We start from the raw sequence: 15180 nt of genomic DNA, 5'->3' as shown, positions 1-15180 counted from the left end.
GTAGATAATAATTCCTGTTGCCTTCACGCTCATCTTGGCCGTCCAGAGTCAGACCCTTGGATAACCTTTATGTCAATCCATCCTCTCATTTCTGCTCCTCCTCACCATCTCTGGTGTCATCCATCTTTTCTTTAGTTTGGAGACGAGCGAGCTGGCAGGAAGCAGAGCTCTCATTAGCATTCATCGCCTCGCACCAGCTCAGGCCTAAAGAGACAGGCCTTTCAGGCACACTCACAGAGTATGTGTGTGCTGCTGAATTAAACATTCTTATCGCAGGTTCTCAAATTCTTCATTTTATATTTTTGGCCTCAGTGTTCTAACACGGTATGACTAAATGTATTATACGTCTTGTTGGGAGTGTGAACGAAGCATCAATTCCAAGGTTTGTAGAACATAACATTTGATTATTCCAGTCTTGAATTGAATTCATTCGGTCAAGCATGTTAGAAGTCTGGCCTGAGGGCTTTGGGTTGCCCTGGAACAAGATTTATGTTACCCATGTCTTTAGTCCTCCCTCTAAACTTACACATTTATAACAATAATAATAATAGTAATAATAATAATAATAATAATAATAAAATTGTCCCAAGTGATTTAAAAAGGCATTGTTTTGCATATTTTAAATGCGGAAAAGGTATTTAAACTATGCCAAATAGTCATTCTCTTGCTTTAGACTAGGCGTCAAAATCATACCATCTTGTAGAAGTCCCGGGCTAGACCAAAGATTTATTTCTTTAAAAAGTATGCATGAGTAGGATTTTGATATTTCCTTTTATTTGAGATTTAATGTATATTAATTATCTCTGGGCTCGTTCTCCTTCACATCCGTGACAATCATAATCTCTGTTCTTCACCACTTGCATCTTTACATGTAACCATATCAATAAAAGCATTACTCATTAAACATTAAATTGATTTTCAGCCCACCATTCAGTGGGTCAAATTAAATTACTTAGTGGGCCGAATTGGCCCCTGGGCCATGAGTTAGAAAGGTGTTTTAGGTGGAACTCACTTTTAGTAAACTGTCCTAAGCCTTTGTAAAATGTAAGTGTGAATAAACACAAAATCAAAGTTCTAAAATCCAAGTTGATACACGTGAGTAAGTCAGGAGGGTTGGGTTTTAACATTAATTGCCTTTACTTACATGTTTCAAATTTTGAAATTTTCCTCTCCAAGATGCAGTAAGTCCCTTATCATAAAAATGTTTTGAAGGCATTACTTTATAAAGTTCTTCCCTGTCTAAAATCTCTGCGAACGAAAGGTTACTAGAGGGGAGACCATTATAGCATGAGTAATAATTGCTTTACTACTCTTGCAGCCAGCTATAATCACACCCTGCTTTGTTTATGCAACGAGTCCCTTGGAGGTGGAGACTCCCGGTGATGTTTCACGAATCACAGCGGAGTGGTTAAGGTTATGGTAAATAAGATGCATCACCAGAATACAAAGGGTTTTCAGTGGGTGTGGCTTAAGCACATTCTCTAATTCAGTCCAACAGTGGAGCTCGGCTGTGAAGGTCGCTGTCTGCTGTCTGCTGCAGCTAATCTGAGACTAGAGTAATTTCACTGCGTGAGAAAAAATGGTTAATTCTAAAACCAACCAAAGACAAGAAGAGAGCTCTGACAGTGAGTCAAAATGGGATATATTTGAATTAAGATGAAGTGTGATGCTAATGATTTAAACTGGCATGCCTGAATAAACAATACTACTTCTACTACTACTACTACTACTAATGTAAATATTTCAATGAAAAGAGAGTTTTGTACAAACAGACACATACTGATGAGTATAATAAGAGGTCCAAGATCAATTTGAAAGTCAATTAAATCAACACATTAGTTGCCCTTTAAATGGCCACTTAAGATAGTGATGAACAAAAAAAACATTGTGTTCTGCATTTCCATGTGTTAGAGTAATTATCAAAATATGGATATTAACTTAACTTTTAAGTAAGGGATGCTCTTTGTGTTCTGTACATTCACAGAATGGCCGACAACATTGCTAAAGACAAATTTTGGTTTGTACGTTTTGTGATCTTTTGCGGATAATGTTGATTTAATAACTTTATCAAGCTGGACCTCTATAAGTCAAAGGAACTTTTAACAGTGAAATGACAGGAACTTGGGTCAGTAACTTCTGTTATGTTTTCGGATGTTTTCGGAGATGTTGGAACTTCCTGTACAAGAACTGTATCGCCCTACATTGTGAAGGAAAAAATGAAGCTTAGATAATATGTGGGAATAGACTCAGATATAAGAAAAGATATTTATTTATTAGTCCTGATGCTCTGCATTGACAGAGACTTAGGCATCCAATTAACATGGCTCTTGGTGCCCCCCAGCAAGGTGTTCTGGGTTTGTTCTCTAGGGGAGGTATCTTCTCTGAATATTAGGTCTCACAGTTTTCCTGGGAATGCTCTGTGTTAAGAGAGAAAATGGACCTTACTATCTGCATGTCTTTGCTTAGACTCGAGATACTAATTAGATACTACAACGTGTACAATTACATTCAGGACTTGAGGACTGGTTTCCAGTAGTAATTTGTATGTTTAATTGCTGCTGGTAACCAGGAGACATCCTGAAGACCAACAGCTGAGCTGTAAAGAGAGTCCAGTACAAGATCTGCCCAAACCAGCATTAAGAATAAAGCTTCAGCCAATCATGAATCAGATCATATCCTTTGAGTCATGTCCAATAAATAATGGCAGGGATTGGCTGAAACCTAAACAGCTCGAGGGTGTGTTATATGTAAACAAAAAACAAATCCTCTCATGACTAAACCATCAGCTTAATATTTCATCCCTACGGAATCGCAAAAACACGCAGAAATGCATCAGTTGACTCTATTTTAAGCTAAACGATCCCTTGATGTCTGCAGAGCTATGGTCCAGGTCTTGTCCAGTCGTCAACATCAACTGCAAACATCCGACTCAGCATTTGGGAATCTGTCTGTATCAATAACGGCGATAATTAATTACAAGCAAGCAGGCCGGCAACTCTGGGAACACAAGTAGATTTATGACTTCACAGCAGTGCCTGAGAGGACAGCAAGGAGGCAGGACTGAAGCAGATCGCAAATAACTGAACCATGCTGAATATCTAATTTGAACGTTATATAAATTATCCTCTGCGATTTCTGGTTTATCTAGACATGTGTCGACTGGCTTTAAGCAAAACACGACGATTTAATAATCCCGTCAAATGTTTGGGACCAACTGTATAGTGCTTTCAAAACCTTTCGTTACTTCACTAGCACTGACTTTAAACTATCAATAAGTTTGAAAGTCAGGCAGATGGCGAAGCTAAGACATGATATTATTAAGGAAAAAATACCTCTCTTACTAATTTCACTTTTACTACTGCACCATTGTTAAGCGAATAAAATGTATTTAAAGTTTTATTAAAAATGTCTAGTATATATTGAGGAAAATTGCTAACTTCATAATATCATAAATACATTCATCCCTCGCTGTATCGTGGCTCATATTGTGTGGCTTCAAAACTTTTTTTTACATTTTTTGTTTTGGGTGTGTAGGTTTTTAAATATTACGGATTTTTCTACTATAGTGTGAGATTGCAATATGCTTAATTAATTGTTATTTATATTTATTTGTATATCCAAACAATTCAACTTTTATTTGTTTATATCTCAAATATGTTCCAAGAGCCATGCTTTTTCCAGAAGCTTGTGAATCAATTATCTATTCCACACAAGGGCATATACTTTTTTATTTTGAAAATGATCATCAACAATGATGACTTTGTATGCTGTAGACCTGTAAACACTGATAAACTATATTTGCATTTATACATTCACAAAACACATCAGTGACATCATGTTTCTGTACCTCAGGCTATATTATACACCGTCTTAAAAGTGACAGAGACATTTTTACTTCACTACCGTGATAAGTGGGTAGAAAGTATCTCTAATGTAAAGGACAGGTTATTAAAAGTGGTATTTAGTATAATTCGGTAAACAATTTGGTTTATTCTGTATGATTATTAGCTGTCAAAGCGTATATTTTTACATTACATGAATACACTAATATTTTCGACTGATTCTGTCCATGGTGAAGACAGGGAAACGTACTAGAACTTTTACACCAGCTGCCACTGGCTTTAAGCTTGGTGCTGACTGGCTAATACAGCACTACATATCACAGTGTCAGACGCTTTGCTCTCACTTAACTTGTGTTCTATTGCAAAGGTTTGTCAAAGGTTTTGTGGTATAACTCATGATTCAAGTTTTGTCCATTCTTCAATGGTGGGAACAACATTTGTATTTATACATAGGTGCTGTTTGTACTTATATATTGTGTTCCTAAATTTAAATATTTTGCAGATTTTTGCTTATTGGAGTTGATCATGGAACATTACTTAGAGAACTTACCCAACTACATTGGCGTTCTCGTATCCTTGGAAAAGTCCTTGGGAGCAACTAAAAAGAGAATTAAACCTCGCTGATACATGACGGTCTTTCTAACATGCGTCCTCGGATGTGGGCAGCCAGCGGACTGTAAGTTCTTATTAATGTGAATGGATAACTACGACATGAAGTGAAATTAGATTTTAAATTGCACTATTATTTAAGTAATTCTATTAACGCCCCCAAGGGTTAAAAAAAAGAAGTTTAATTGGTCTGTCAGCAGATACTCCTGTCGTCATCAGCCTGGAAAGCTGTGAGGGTGTCAGGGTGAGTAAAATGAATCAGGATGGTAGGAGGCAGGAGACCTAAAATGGTGGCAGCAAAACTGCGGAGATAGAACGTGTAGGAAAAATGAGAAAAGGACTTTGGGATGTCAGGTCTATCAACGCAATAAAACACAGGAAACAAAAATGTGTAAGATGTTTGGATCATTACTAAGACATCTATCCCTTTCCTCTTCTTCCCTCGGTCTATCAGGCCCCCGAGCTATAAATAGCTGAATCAGAGCACTGGCTAATTCCTCCATTAAGACGATACGGCGGAAAGCAAAATGTCTTTGATGGCACAATGGGAGGAGACAGGAAGTGGTGCAGGGTTGCTAAGACAACCCCTTACGTCTCACCCCTGGCCCCCCTCCAACCCTTCATCTTGTGCGTTTGGTCCTTTTAGCTTGTACTCTGACGGTTGCATCCTTTGAAAACATCAATTAGCAATGAGTCACTGAAACAGAAAACCTTTTGTCATGAATTAAATTCCAAATATGCTATTTATATATATATATCTATATATACATATGTATATATAGATATATATATATACATATATCTATACACACGATGCAGAGCATGTGTGTCGTGGCTGATGTTGTGTTCATTTGATGTTGATCTTAACGTCTTATTTACCTATAAAAGTACACACTCAGATCCCTGTGGTGGATAAATAACCTTAAAGTAGCTGTGAACTAAGAATGCTTTCAAAAGTATAAATAAAATCAAAGGCCAAGGAAACTTGGCCTTTGCAGCAGATGAAAGACACATCAAGCTTATTTCCCTTCGAAATGGGAAGATGTCCAGCCGTGCCATCACCTCAGAACTGGCAGAAACCAGCGGGACCCAGGAACACCCATCAACTGTCTGGCCAGAAGTGTCTTCATGGAAAAGTTGCAGCCAAAAAGCCAACCCTCCGACATGGAAACAAGGCAAAGCATCTCAACTATGCAAGAAAGCATAGGAACTGGTGCAGAAAAATGGCAGCAGGTGCTCTGGACTGATGTATCAACATTTGAAATATTTGGCTGGAGCGGAAGGCAGTTTGTTCGCTGAAGGGCTGGAAAGCGCTACAAGAATGAGTGTCTACAAGCAACAGTAAAACATGGTGGAGGATCCTTGCAAGTTTGGGGCTGCATTTCTGCAAATGGAGTTGGAGATTTGGTCAGAATTAATGGTTTCCTCAATGCTGAGAAATACAGGCAGATACTTATCCATCATGCAATACCATCAGGGAGGCGTATGACTGGCCCAAAATGTATTCTGCAGCAGGATAAGGAACCCAAACATACAGCCAATGTCATGTATATTCAGCGTAAAGAAGACGTCCTGGAAGTGATGGTATGGACCAACAGTGGCCTGATCTCAACATCATGGAGTCTGTCTGGGATTACATGAAGAGACAGAAGGATTTGAGAAACATCTACAGGAGATCTGTGGTTGGTAGTCCAAGATGTTTGAAACACCCTACCATTCTAGTTCCTTCAAAAAACTGTGTGCAAATGTAACTAGAAGAATTGATGCTGTTTCTAAAGCAAAGAGCGGTCACACCAAATATTGATTTGATTTACATTTTGGTGTTCATTCACTGCATTTTGTTAATAAACCATTAACACTTCCATTTTTGAAAGCATTCTTAGTTTACATTATGTTTTCACACCTGCCTAAAACTTTTGCACAGTACTTTAATTGTAATTTACAAAACATTATATAGTATTGACTAAAGCGGAACAATTACAATTAATACAACTTTCTGCCATAGCTGCTAATACAAGCACTGGCTTTCAAATATATGGGCTGCCTATTCATGGAAACGCAGTTCAATTTATTATTAATACCCCAACATAGTGGAGAGCCTTTGACTAAACAAACTGATCCAAAAAGGGTTTGATTGTTTCAAAGGATGGTCGGTAAATGTGGGACAGTAGGATGTAGACAAAGTCATCCATTGCACAAGGATTAAAACTACTAAGTAGCAAAATGTAACATTTAATTTCTGTTTGTATTCATATTTCAGTATTGAATGTATCAACTCATATAATTGCATATCATATCTAATGTTCAGATGTTACTGTAATATCACCCTGGTAAAATGAAATGTGAGCTCTAAAACTGAGCTCTGGTGTCCCAGACTTAAATGGACAATACAAGATGCCTATATAAAAGCTACAGGCTCAAGAGGTATTCAAACCCGTTCTTGAGCACTGATAGGCGGGACGACGGTTGGAAACGCTCCTCTGTGTATTCATCTTGAGCTCATCTTTTATTTACAACTCTTGCTGAAGCTCCAGGGTTGACAACCCCCTGTGCGCCGCTTCTTCACACGTGCGTCTCTTTGTGAGTATTCAACTCTTGAATCTCTAGCGATCAGCGCTGGTTGAAAGGATGGTGAGATGTGGGAGTTTGAGTTTGATGCCTGAAGATAGATGAAGTGCGGAGGGGAATAACTTGCTCCCAACTGGTCTGTGCAGACGAGGTCTTGGGTACAAATCCTTTCGGAATATCTGCCAAATGCAATACTCATCCTCTTCGATCAACGTAATCAACCAGAGCAAGTGACTTAAAAAATGTTTTGTAAAAAACTCTTTGGGTTAAAAAAGGTCTTTGCCACCCCAGCAGCTTATCAAAGTGAAGTCACATCTAAAATACTTTTATTATCTTACTCCTATTGTTATTAACATCATATTGGCAAGGTTGCTAGTTTTATTTCTGACATTGATGAGTGAGTATTAAGTGTCCTTTTTATTCTGCTGGAGGTTATTTGTTCTTTTTTTTTTTACAATTTTGAATTCCCTATCAACCTCTACATGTTTTAGCCTGTGGAAGGAAACTGGAGTGCCCAAAGTATTCAACTTTCTGTATTCCATACAGAAACCAGCTACCTTCTTGTTGTCCGTTGCACTAACCTTTACACCACTGTGCATTTTCTATTACAGCTTAAAATACATTTAATGAATCGACATGTTTAAAATGGAGAAACTTCCCTGTCATGGTGGAGGACTAACTCAAGGAACATCAAGTATGTGTGGGTTCTTTGGTCTGACCCGACGTAAATTTAAAATGTATTTTCATGTCCTGACTTCTTCCTCTGTGGCAGCTCCACCGTGAAGTTAATAGCTGCTGACTGCAACGCGACGCGTGTGGTTAGTCTGAGGGCTGGAGGCAGTAGCAGCTAAGGCAGGAGGCATTCGTACACCTCCATCGATCCACCATGACTCCGCAGGAGTCAGATGAGAACCTTGCTATGATTTATGGGATGTCATTTTAAGGGATATCAGCCCCCCTTCTTTACAGAAATCAACTTGCCAAAGGGCATAACCAGGTCTCACTGGGACCCAGAGACTTGGTGTTCTCCTCCACTGACTCAGGCATTCCTAATTCAAATTCATTTGGAGGGGAAAGAAACAAAATGTCTTCCTTGATAATAAACAGGACAAGTTCTGATCCTATAAGCGTAATGTAACATCACATGTATTGAAAGTATAAATAAATGTTACAATGAGTGTGAGGGCCACAGTTAGTCATAGGCATTATTTAATTTCATATCTGTATGACATTTCCCATCCACACCTTGAAAGAAATAAGCAGTTTTCTCACTCTACTGTCACGCATGAGAGAGAAAACTAGAATGAGTTAGTGACGTTCATCAGTTCATGAACACGGTGTCGGTGATAAATATGTAAAACATTGGCAGTCAGATTTTTCTTCCATTTAAAGCCTGTCAGATTATCGAACGTCGTCTTTTAGGCCTTTTTTTCGTAGCCGTAGTTAATTGCAAGCCTGAAAGGAAAATAACCATTAAACAAGATTACTTTTCTCTGGAATATTTACACCGTACGGGCAACCCCATTTAAAATGCATGGAAATCTCCACTGGCGTGTTACACTGCTATAAAACAAATATTTGTGTTTGGTTTGGGTAAGATGATGAGTCATTATTTAGACAAATTACTAACAAAAATATAAATCGATTTTTCTCTAAATAAGCCGCAAAGAAGCCTGTGATTATGTTTATTAAACTATAATCCATGCGATGATTTTCTCTGTTTATTGTTATGAAAACATGCTTAAAGCTTAATTATCTTGGTAATTCATCATGCTAAAAAAGCTATTCTTAGAAATAAGTCATTCTGATTTGAGAGGTAAAAATAACCAAAACAAGTTATCTGCTCTGGTTAATCCTCTTGGGCAATAACTCTAATCCCTTAGTTGATAAATGAAGGTCTGAGCACACACTGATGTCAGCTCTGCTACCTCACCAACTTAAAATATTTTACGACGGTGTGACATTTCCAGAGGGTGAGACGCATGTGTGAGGGAGCAGGAGTGTATATCTCTCTCATGGCACTGATAGTACGACATAGTCATATTTATGGTCAGAGTTAAAAAAGAAAAAAAAGAAGGAACTGTGTGATGCTGTCAGACAGACTCTGCTGCTGGTGGAGAGAGTCCTATACGTGGCCTTGAGGTGTTAGTGACGCTGGTGAAGTGTGGAAGTGCAGAACAAACAGGAGGTGTTAAACTGTGAAAACAGAACAATGACAAGCTCACAAAGAGTCGGTTATCATACACAGTGATTTTGTAAACGTTGACCTAGATGAACAGGATACAAACCAATACGCCAAACACGCTGTGTATACATATGGAATAAAACAACCATAAAAAACATTTGATTTGATTGTTCGGCTGGTGTGTGTCACCATTCTTAAAAAAAAGCAACAGCAACATTATAGTTGAAATTGACCTGTTTACCATTGACCCAAGATATTGATGTTTAAAATTGTGAGAACTTTACAAATCAGACCAGATAAGATTCACGTAAACATGACGTGCATCACAAAAAAAACTTTGGTCATGAAAAAAAAACAATGCCCACAATTTAAATAACCTGAGTAACGAAAAGTGGATGGAAAAAGTGTTAAACAACCAATTTGTCCTGGCAGCATTTATCAAGCATAGAATCAAATATTAAAAATCACATTCCACAATGCTGCCACTGGGTGGGGATCTGATGGGAATCTGCACAATGCAAATGTTAAAATTTAATGAAAAAAAAACTCATAGTTATCAAGATGGATATTGAAATACACCGAACGTGTGCTCAAAACATGTTTTTTTCCCCTTCCCACTTAAACCAAGATCAATAAATTATTTAAAATTCAAATAAAGGTAACCATAACCTAAAAAATACAATTAATCCATTGTTTAATCCAAAAGCAACTAAAAATGGTTATTCTAACAGAAAATCTAAACAAGATCGAACACCCACCTTCTTGTTTTGAGTGGTGCCTCTTATACAGGCAAGGAAGAAAAGTTGTTACCGGCAAAATAGTAATTTAAAGATTCAATTAAGGGAAACACCTGCTACTGCAGGCTTCTTTTTGCGACTCGGAAATGGAATTTCCAATGTCCTGTGTTAAATATAAAAAGATCAAGTTGAACAACAAATAAAGCAATTTGGAATTTCTCCTGCAGTTTTCTTATCTCATTCTCATAACCTTCAAAAATAGTTTCCAAAACAGCACTCTCCTCCCCTGTAAACGTCATATGAACTTACCGTCTTCTGTGGGAACATAGATGTTGAGATAGAGACAATCCTCGCTCTGGTTCTGGATGTATCCGGCTGCCACGTCCAGATTGTCCGTGAACCACACAGGCAGCATGATTTCTGGCAGCACACCGTGGATGTTCTGAGGACACACAGGGGCAAATTGTGTGGCGTTTCGGATCTCCTGCCAAGATCCCGGTGCTTCTGGTGGCTGAAAGCGGCGATCGCCAATGGGGGCTGTGGCGTAGGGCACTCCCAGATACTGCTCCACCGGGCCCAAGATTTCATTATTTAGGTCCTTCTTGATCCCTCTAAGCTTTCCATAGTGAGTCGTTACTACAGGATGTTTTGATGGATCTAGCTTCTGACTCCAGGCTATGCTGAAAAGAGCAAGACCTATCAGGCACCAATCTGTCATGGGGCTGCATCGCTTGGACTGCAGGCCCCAACCACTTAGTTTACTTAAAACAAGCACAAATGGGTTCATGGCTGGTTAAGGACTGGTCACAAACCAGCTTTGAATCCCGTTAGATGGAGTGTAAAGATATTTTCCAACTGAAAATTAAAATGTTCCAATGAAGGCAGCTTGGGGGTATCAATTGTGCTCTGAAAAGTTGGAGGGTTCCTGGGGGCTTAGGAAAAATGTGAGCCTTTTTATGGGGGGGTTGGGGGGACTCAGAGCTGAGTCCACCTTGGTGTAATCCAAAATGTTTCCAGAATCATGATTCTGTTACGTTCCATCCCTGGTCGTCTTCAGGTGACAGGGTTGGTCTTCAAATCTGAAATCGAAGGGTCAGAATAAACAATGATTTAGAGGGACAGGAGCGAGTGGTTTCTCCATCCAACATAATAACAAAAACTGTAACATCTAAATCTGCAACACACTGTGGAAATCTATTATCGTACCATTCTGTTTGAGTACTGAAGTTTCCAATCCCTTTAGCAGTCCTACTCTGAGTTTTACTTCTAAATACACTGTCCACACTGTTCTTAAAACCTGCATTTGTTGGTCTTTTTTTGTATATTCTAACCCAGAACCAGAACAACCTCTTTCTGGCCTTAGCCTACCCTCTCCTTTTCCTCCTGCCAAGCACTTTCCAAACGGCTTCTTTCAGTTTCGAAATAGACTCTTTGTCGACTCCTGGCAGCAACACTGAAAGAATATTTAGTTTCAGCAGAAAATGATCCTTTACGGCACAACAGTTATTGTAACTCTCTTGAAGTGATTTGTTTGAGTATGTGTGATATACTGCCGGAGTCGTTTCTAGCTGACCCAACAAAACTAGATGTTTTGTTTCCACTTGAGGTCTTTTTGTCTTCTGTCGACAGATTGCTCCCTAATAATTCACAGTTTTCCCATCTGCAACACCTGCAGTTCTGATCGGTCGCCTCATCTTAAAAAGACAAGTGGGAACAATGACTATATTTGCATGCATGAGAATAGAGGCAGTACAGTCAAACCCCATCATGCAAGGGGCCGAAACTTTAAACTCTGTTGAAAAAAATAACATGTACAAATAAGAGTCAGAACTCTTTCACCATAAGATACACTCTTTCAACATATTCTCATATCTCGTGACACTGTCTGGAAAAATACAGCCTGAAAAGCATCATGTTATCAGGTTACGATATCAACAGGAATTGTAGGTCATCTCTTTTTTTAAAGATAACTTAATATAAAAAGGGTGTCTAACACTTGTTTATAGGGCCACATAAAATGAAAAATCTGGTCCACAGCTCTGAGTTTGACACATGTCAAATAAGGCAATAGCGAGATTTATCACATTGGTCAAGTTCGCATATTTGTCTCTACATGAATTCAGGTGAGAAATTTGAAATTTACAGGCATTATGTCACTTCCTGGTTGTGCTGTTCCCGCATTCGCAGGTTTAACGTTTTCAAACTTCTTGATAATAGATTTTGCTGCTTGAGAAAACTACATTGAGTTATGAGATACAAACTTCCAAATTGTATCGCTGTTCACAATAGTTTTCAAAAATCAAAAACACATTTTTCACTTGAATCAAATGTCTTATCGGTGTTTCAACAACGATCATATTAGTATATGCTTCTATTGAAGTCAAGCAATTGTTGTTCAGTTCACCAATTTTAAAATGAACTGATTTCCTAGTTCATAATTCAAGCTTTCCCTGCTGCTGTAGGTAACTGGTGAGTGATGTTGCTAAATCGGGTGTTTTCGGTGCTTCATATCAAGACCTGTTTACAACGTGTCTTGGTGGGTTTCTGCCTAAAAAGCTCTGTAGCTCTGTATATCTGGTTCATGTTCATCTAAAATATGATATATATGATAGTTCATGCACTAGTTCAAGCACAACACTGTCTGTAGATCTTCAAGAATTTCTGAAAACTCAATTGAAAACAGATGTTTAACTTTTCACCCAAATTGAACTTATGAGAGACGAGAACCAACTTCTGAAACCAAATGTAGGTTCTGAAAGAAGTCAAGTGTAAATATATGACATAAGTGTGTCAGCTCATGCTCATGTTTGAAGCTCAAGCGGATTAATGATTCATATTTGTCAGAGGGACACGGGCTGGCTAATGACATAAACAAAGTGTATTTTGTGTGTTATCCTTGCATGCCCTAATTTAGACTGACACAGAGCAGTGTGCCCTAGTGGCTGCAGCTGACCTCACATCAAAATCGCCAAAAACAATACTGTCCCAAAAGATTCTTAGTTCTCACAAAGTGGTCAAAGGTTGTGGTCTGTAAGCAGCTTATTATCAAGACGCAGGTTTATCTTCGGGCATAAACAAATGTCTTCAATGTCCACTAATCTATCAAACAAACATCAAGGTCCTCTTGGAGTTGCACACGGTATGAGCGGATGAAGATGTCACGACATTGAAGGTGGCAATTGCATTAGAGAACCGGACCATAATCAAGCAGATGATGAAACTCTCCTTCGTCTTCTAATTTTTGACATTTAGAGGAACGACTGGTCTCTCTTGCTCTATCATTCCAAAATAACCATCCATTTTAAAGTCATCATTAGCAGTATTATTATTGCATCGCCTGCACTTGGCCCTGCTTCCGTCTACATTTTTCTGCCAGTAGATGAGAATGCACGCGTGAGAACCGAGGGTCCTGAGGCGGGCTGGCGTATAATTAAAGTTGATAGCTTGTGTGCAAAGACATAAGGCAGCAAATAAAAAAAGTTCAATTAAAGTGATAATAAAGTTGTTCAAATACAACAGAGGAAAATCACTCGGTCACTCTTTCTCACCCATACACCAGAGTGACATGGTGTTAAAATCTGTAAAACGATTTTTTTTTAATCTCCACATAAGAGCGATTAAATCTCATCATTCCATATTTTATTGTCAACGCTTCATCGATGAAGTAAGCCTCTGCTGATGGAGAAGCTGGACCAATTAGGTAGAGTAATTGATGTAGTTAGAAATAAGACCCTACCGGTGCTCCAAATCCTCTTCATGATCAGGGTTTGTGTTGCAGGAATTCAAATGATTCTGGCTCTGTGAGCCTCTGACATCTCCTTTTGAGGTAGAGATGGCATAGACCAGTGAGTGCTTGCTGTGAGGATGTCAATTGGTATCATATCTGCATCAAGAAAATCTTGAAGTCAAAAAACTTTAGTATGTAGCTTTTCTTGATTCCTAACTGGAAACACATCTTTTCTCTTCATTTAAATTATTTAAACTTATCCTTTTAGCTTATTTATTAATTTTAATGATTCTCTGATGCTATATGGGTCATTTGACAACATATTTGCCATTTCTACTTCAAATGTCCTTTCAAAGACATAATTAAAGGAACATATGATGTGCAAAAAATGTTTGTAATTATAATTTTCATTGTGTAATTTTTTTTACTCGCATGATTTTTGATGCAATTTATAAAATATATAAATTTTGATTTTCCTGATGATGTGAAATTATTGAAATGAAATGGGTAACACTTTAGAATGGGGAACACACATTAACTATTAATAAGCTACTTATTCAGACGTGTATTAGCAGCAAATTAGCCACTTATTAACCATTTTTAACCATTATAAGGTACTAACTCACACCTTGTTCATTGTGACGATATTCTACCCTTAATAGCATCATAATTAATATCTTATCACCACCTTAATTACTGACTAATAACAAGGAGTAAATAAGTAATTAGAGGTTAACTATGATGACAACTAGCTTTTCTCAACAAGCCTTTATTAGGTGCAAATACCATAAAGGTATAATATATATATATATATATATATATATATATAGGTATATATATATATTATACCTTTATGGTATTTGCTATATAATAGGGAACATCTTCTTTGTTGTTAAGTCTCAATATTGGGTGGTTGTGATGATAATAACAATAATAGATTTATATATATATATATTATATATATATATATATATATATATATATATATATATATATATATATATATATATATATATATATTATACCTTTATGTTATTTGTATGTTTACTATAGACAGTCTATTTTTAGTAGGGGAGAAGATAAATCTATTATTGTTATTATCATCACAACCACCCAATATTGAGACTTAACAACAAAGAAGATGTTCCCTATTCTAAAGTGACCTTCTCTTCACACTAAGTACATTACAAAACCACCGTAAAATGGACATCAAAATAATGGATGTTTAACTTTTAATAAACAGAAATAAAGAAATGTAAAATTATTATATAAAGATTATATAGCATTTTACTTGAACTAACGGGTCAACATCTTCATTTCAAAGGATATTTTTTTCAATTGTTATTCAAAAACATTGCATCTATTTTTATGACAGTTTGAATATCAGTACGTCCATTCAGTGACATCAATGTGATCCTTAGTCAAAGTTTCTGTGCAGTTGCCTCACAATCTCGCACACTCGGCTATGAGCTGCTGTACAACCCTGAGAATAGTCTCCTTTGCTCCTCCTTG

At 37.6% G+C, this 15180-nt stretch overlaps 1 protein-coding gene across 3 annotated transcripts in view; it reads right to left on the bottom strand.

Moving 5' to 3' along the window:
* The window catches only part of nlgn2a (neuroligin 2a), a 78289-nt gene that overhangs the window by 41136 nt on the left and 21973 nt on the right, over positions 1–15180 (bottom strand). For all 3 annotated transcript variants that reach the window (XM_087790154.1, XM_087790156.1, XM_087790155.1), the window contains exon 2: positions 10251–11020. In XM_087790154.1, coding sequence (XP_087646280.1) covers positions 10251–10728 — 478 coding nt within the window. In that variant the 5' untranslated portion in view covers positions 10729–11020. The remainder of the gene's footprint in view (positions 1–10250; positions 11021–15180) is intronic.

The sequence above is a fragment of the Callionymus lyra genome, chromosome 4, assembly GCF_982586985.1.
Source record: "Callionymus lyra chromosome 4, fCalLyr1.hap1.1, whole genome shotgun sequence".
NCBI classification, from domain to species: Eukaryota; Metazoa; Chordata; class Actinopteri; order Syngnathiformes; family Callionymidae; genus Callionymus; species Callionymus lyra.
The sequence above is the reverse complement of the archived record's forward strand: the minus strand, read 5'-3'. Positions and strand labels throughout refer to the sequence as shown.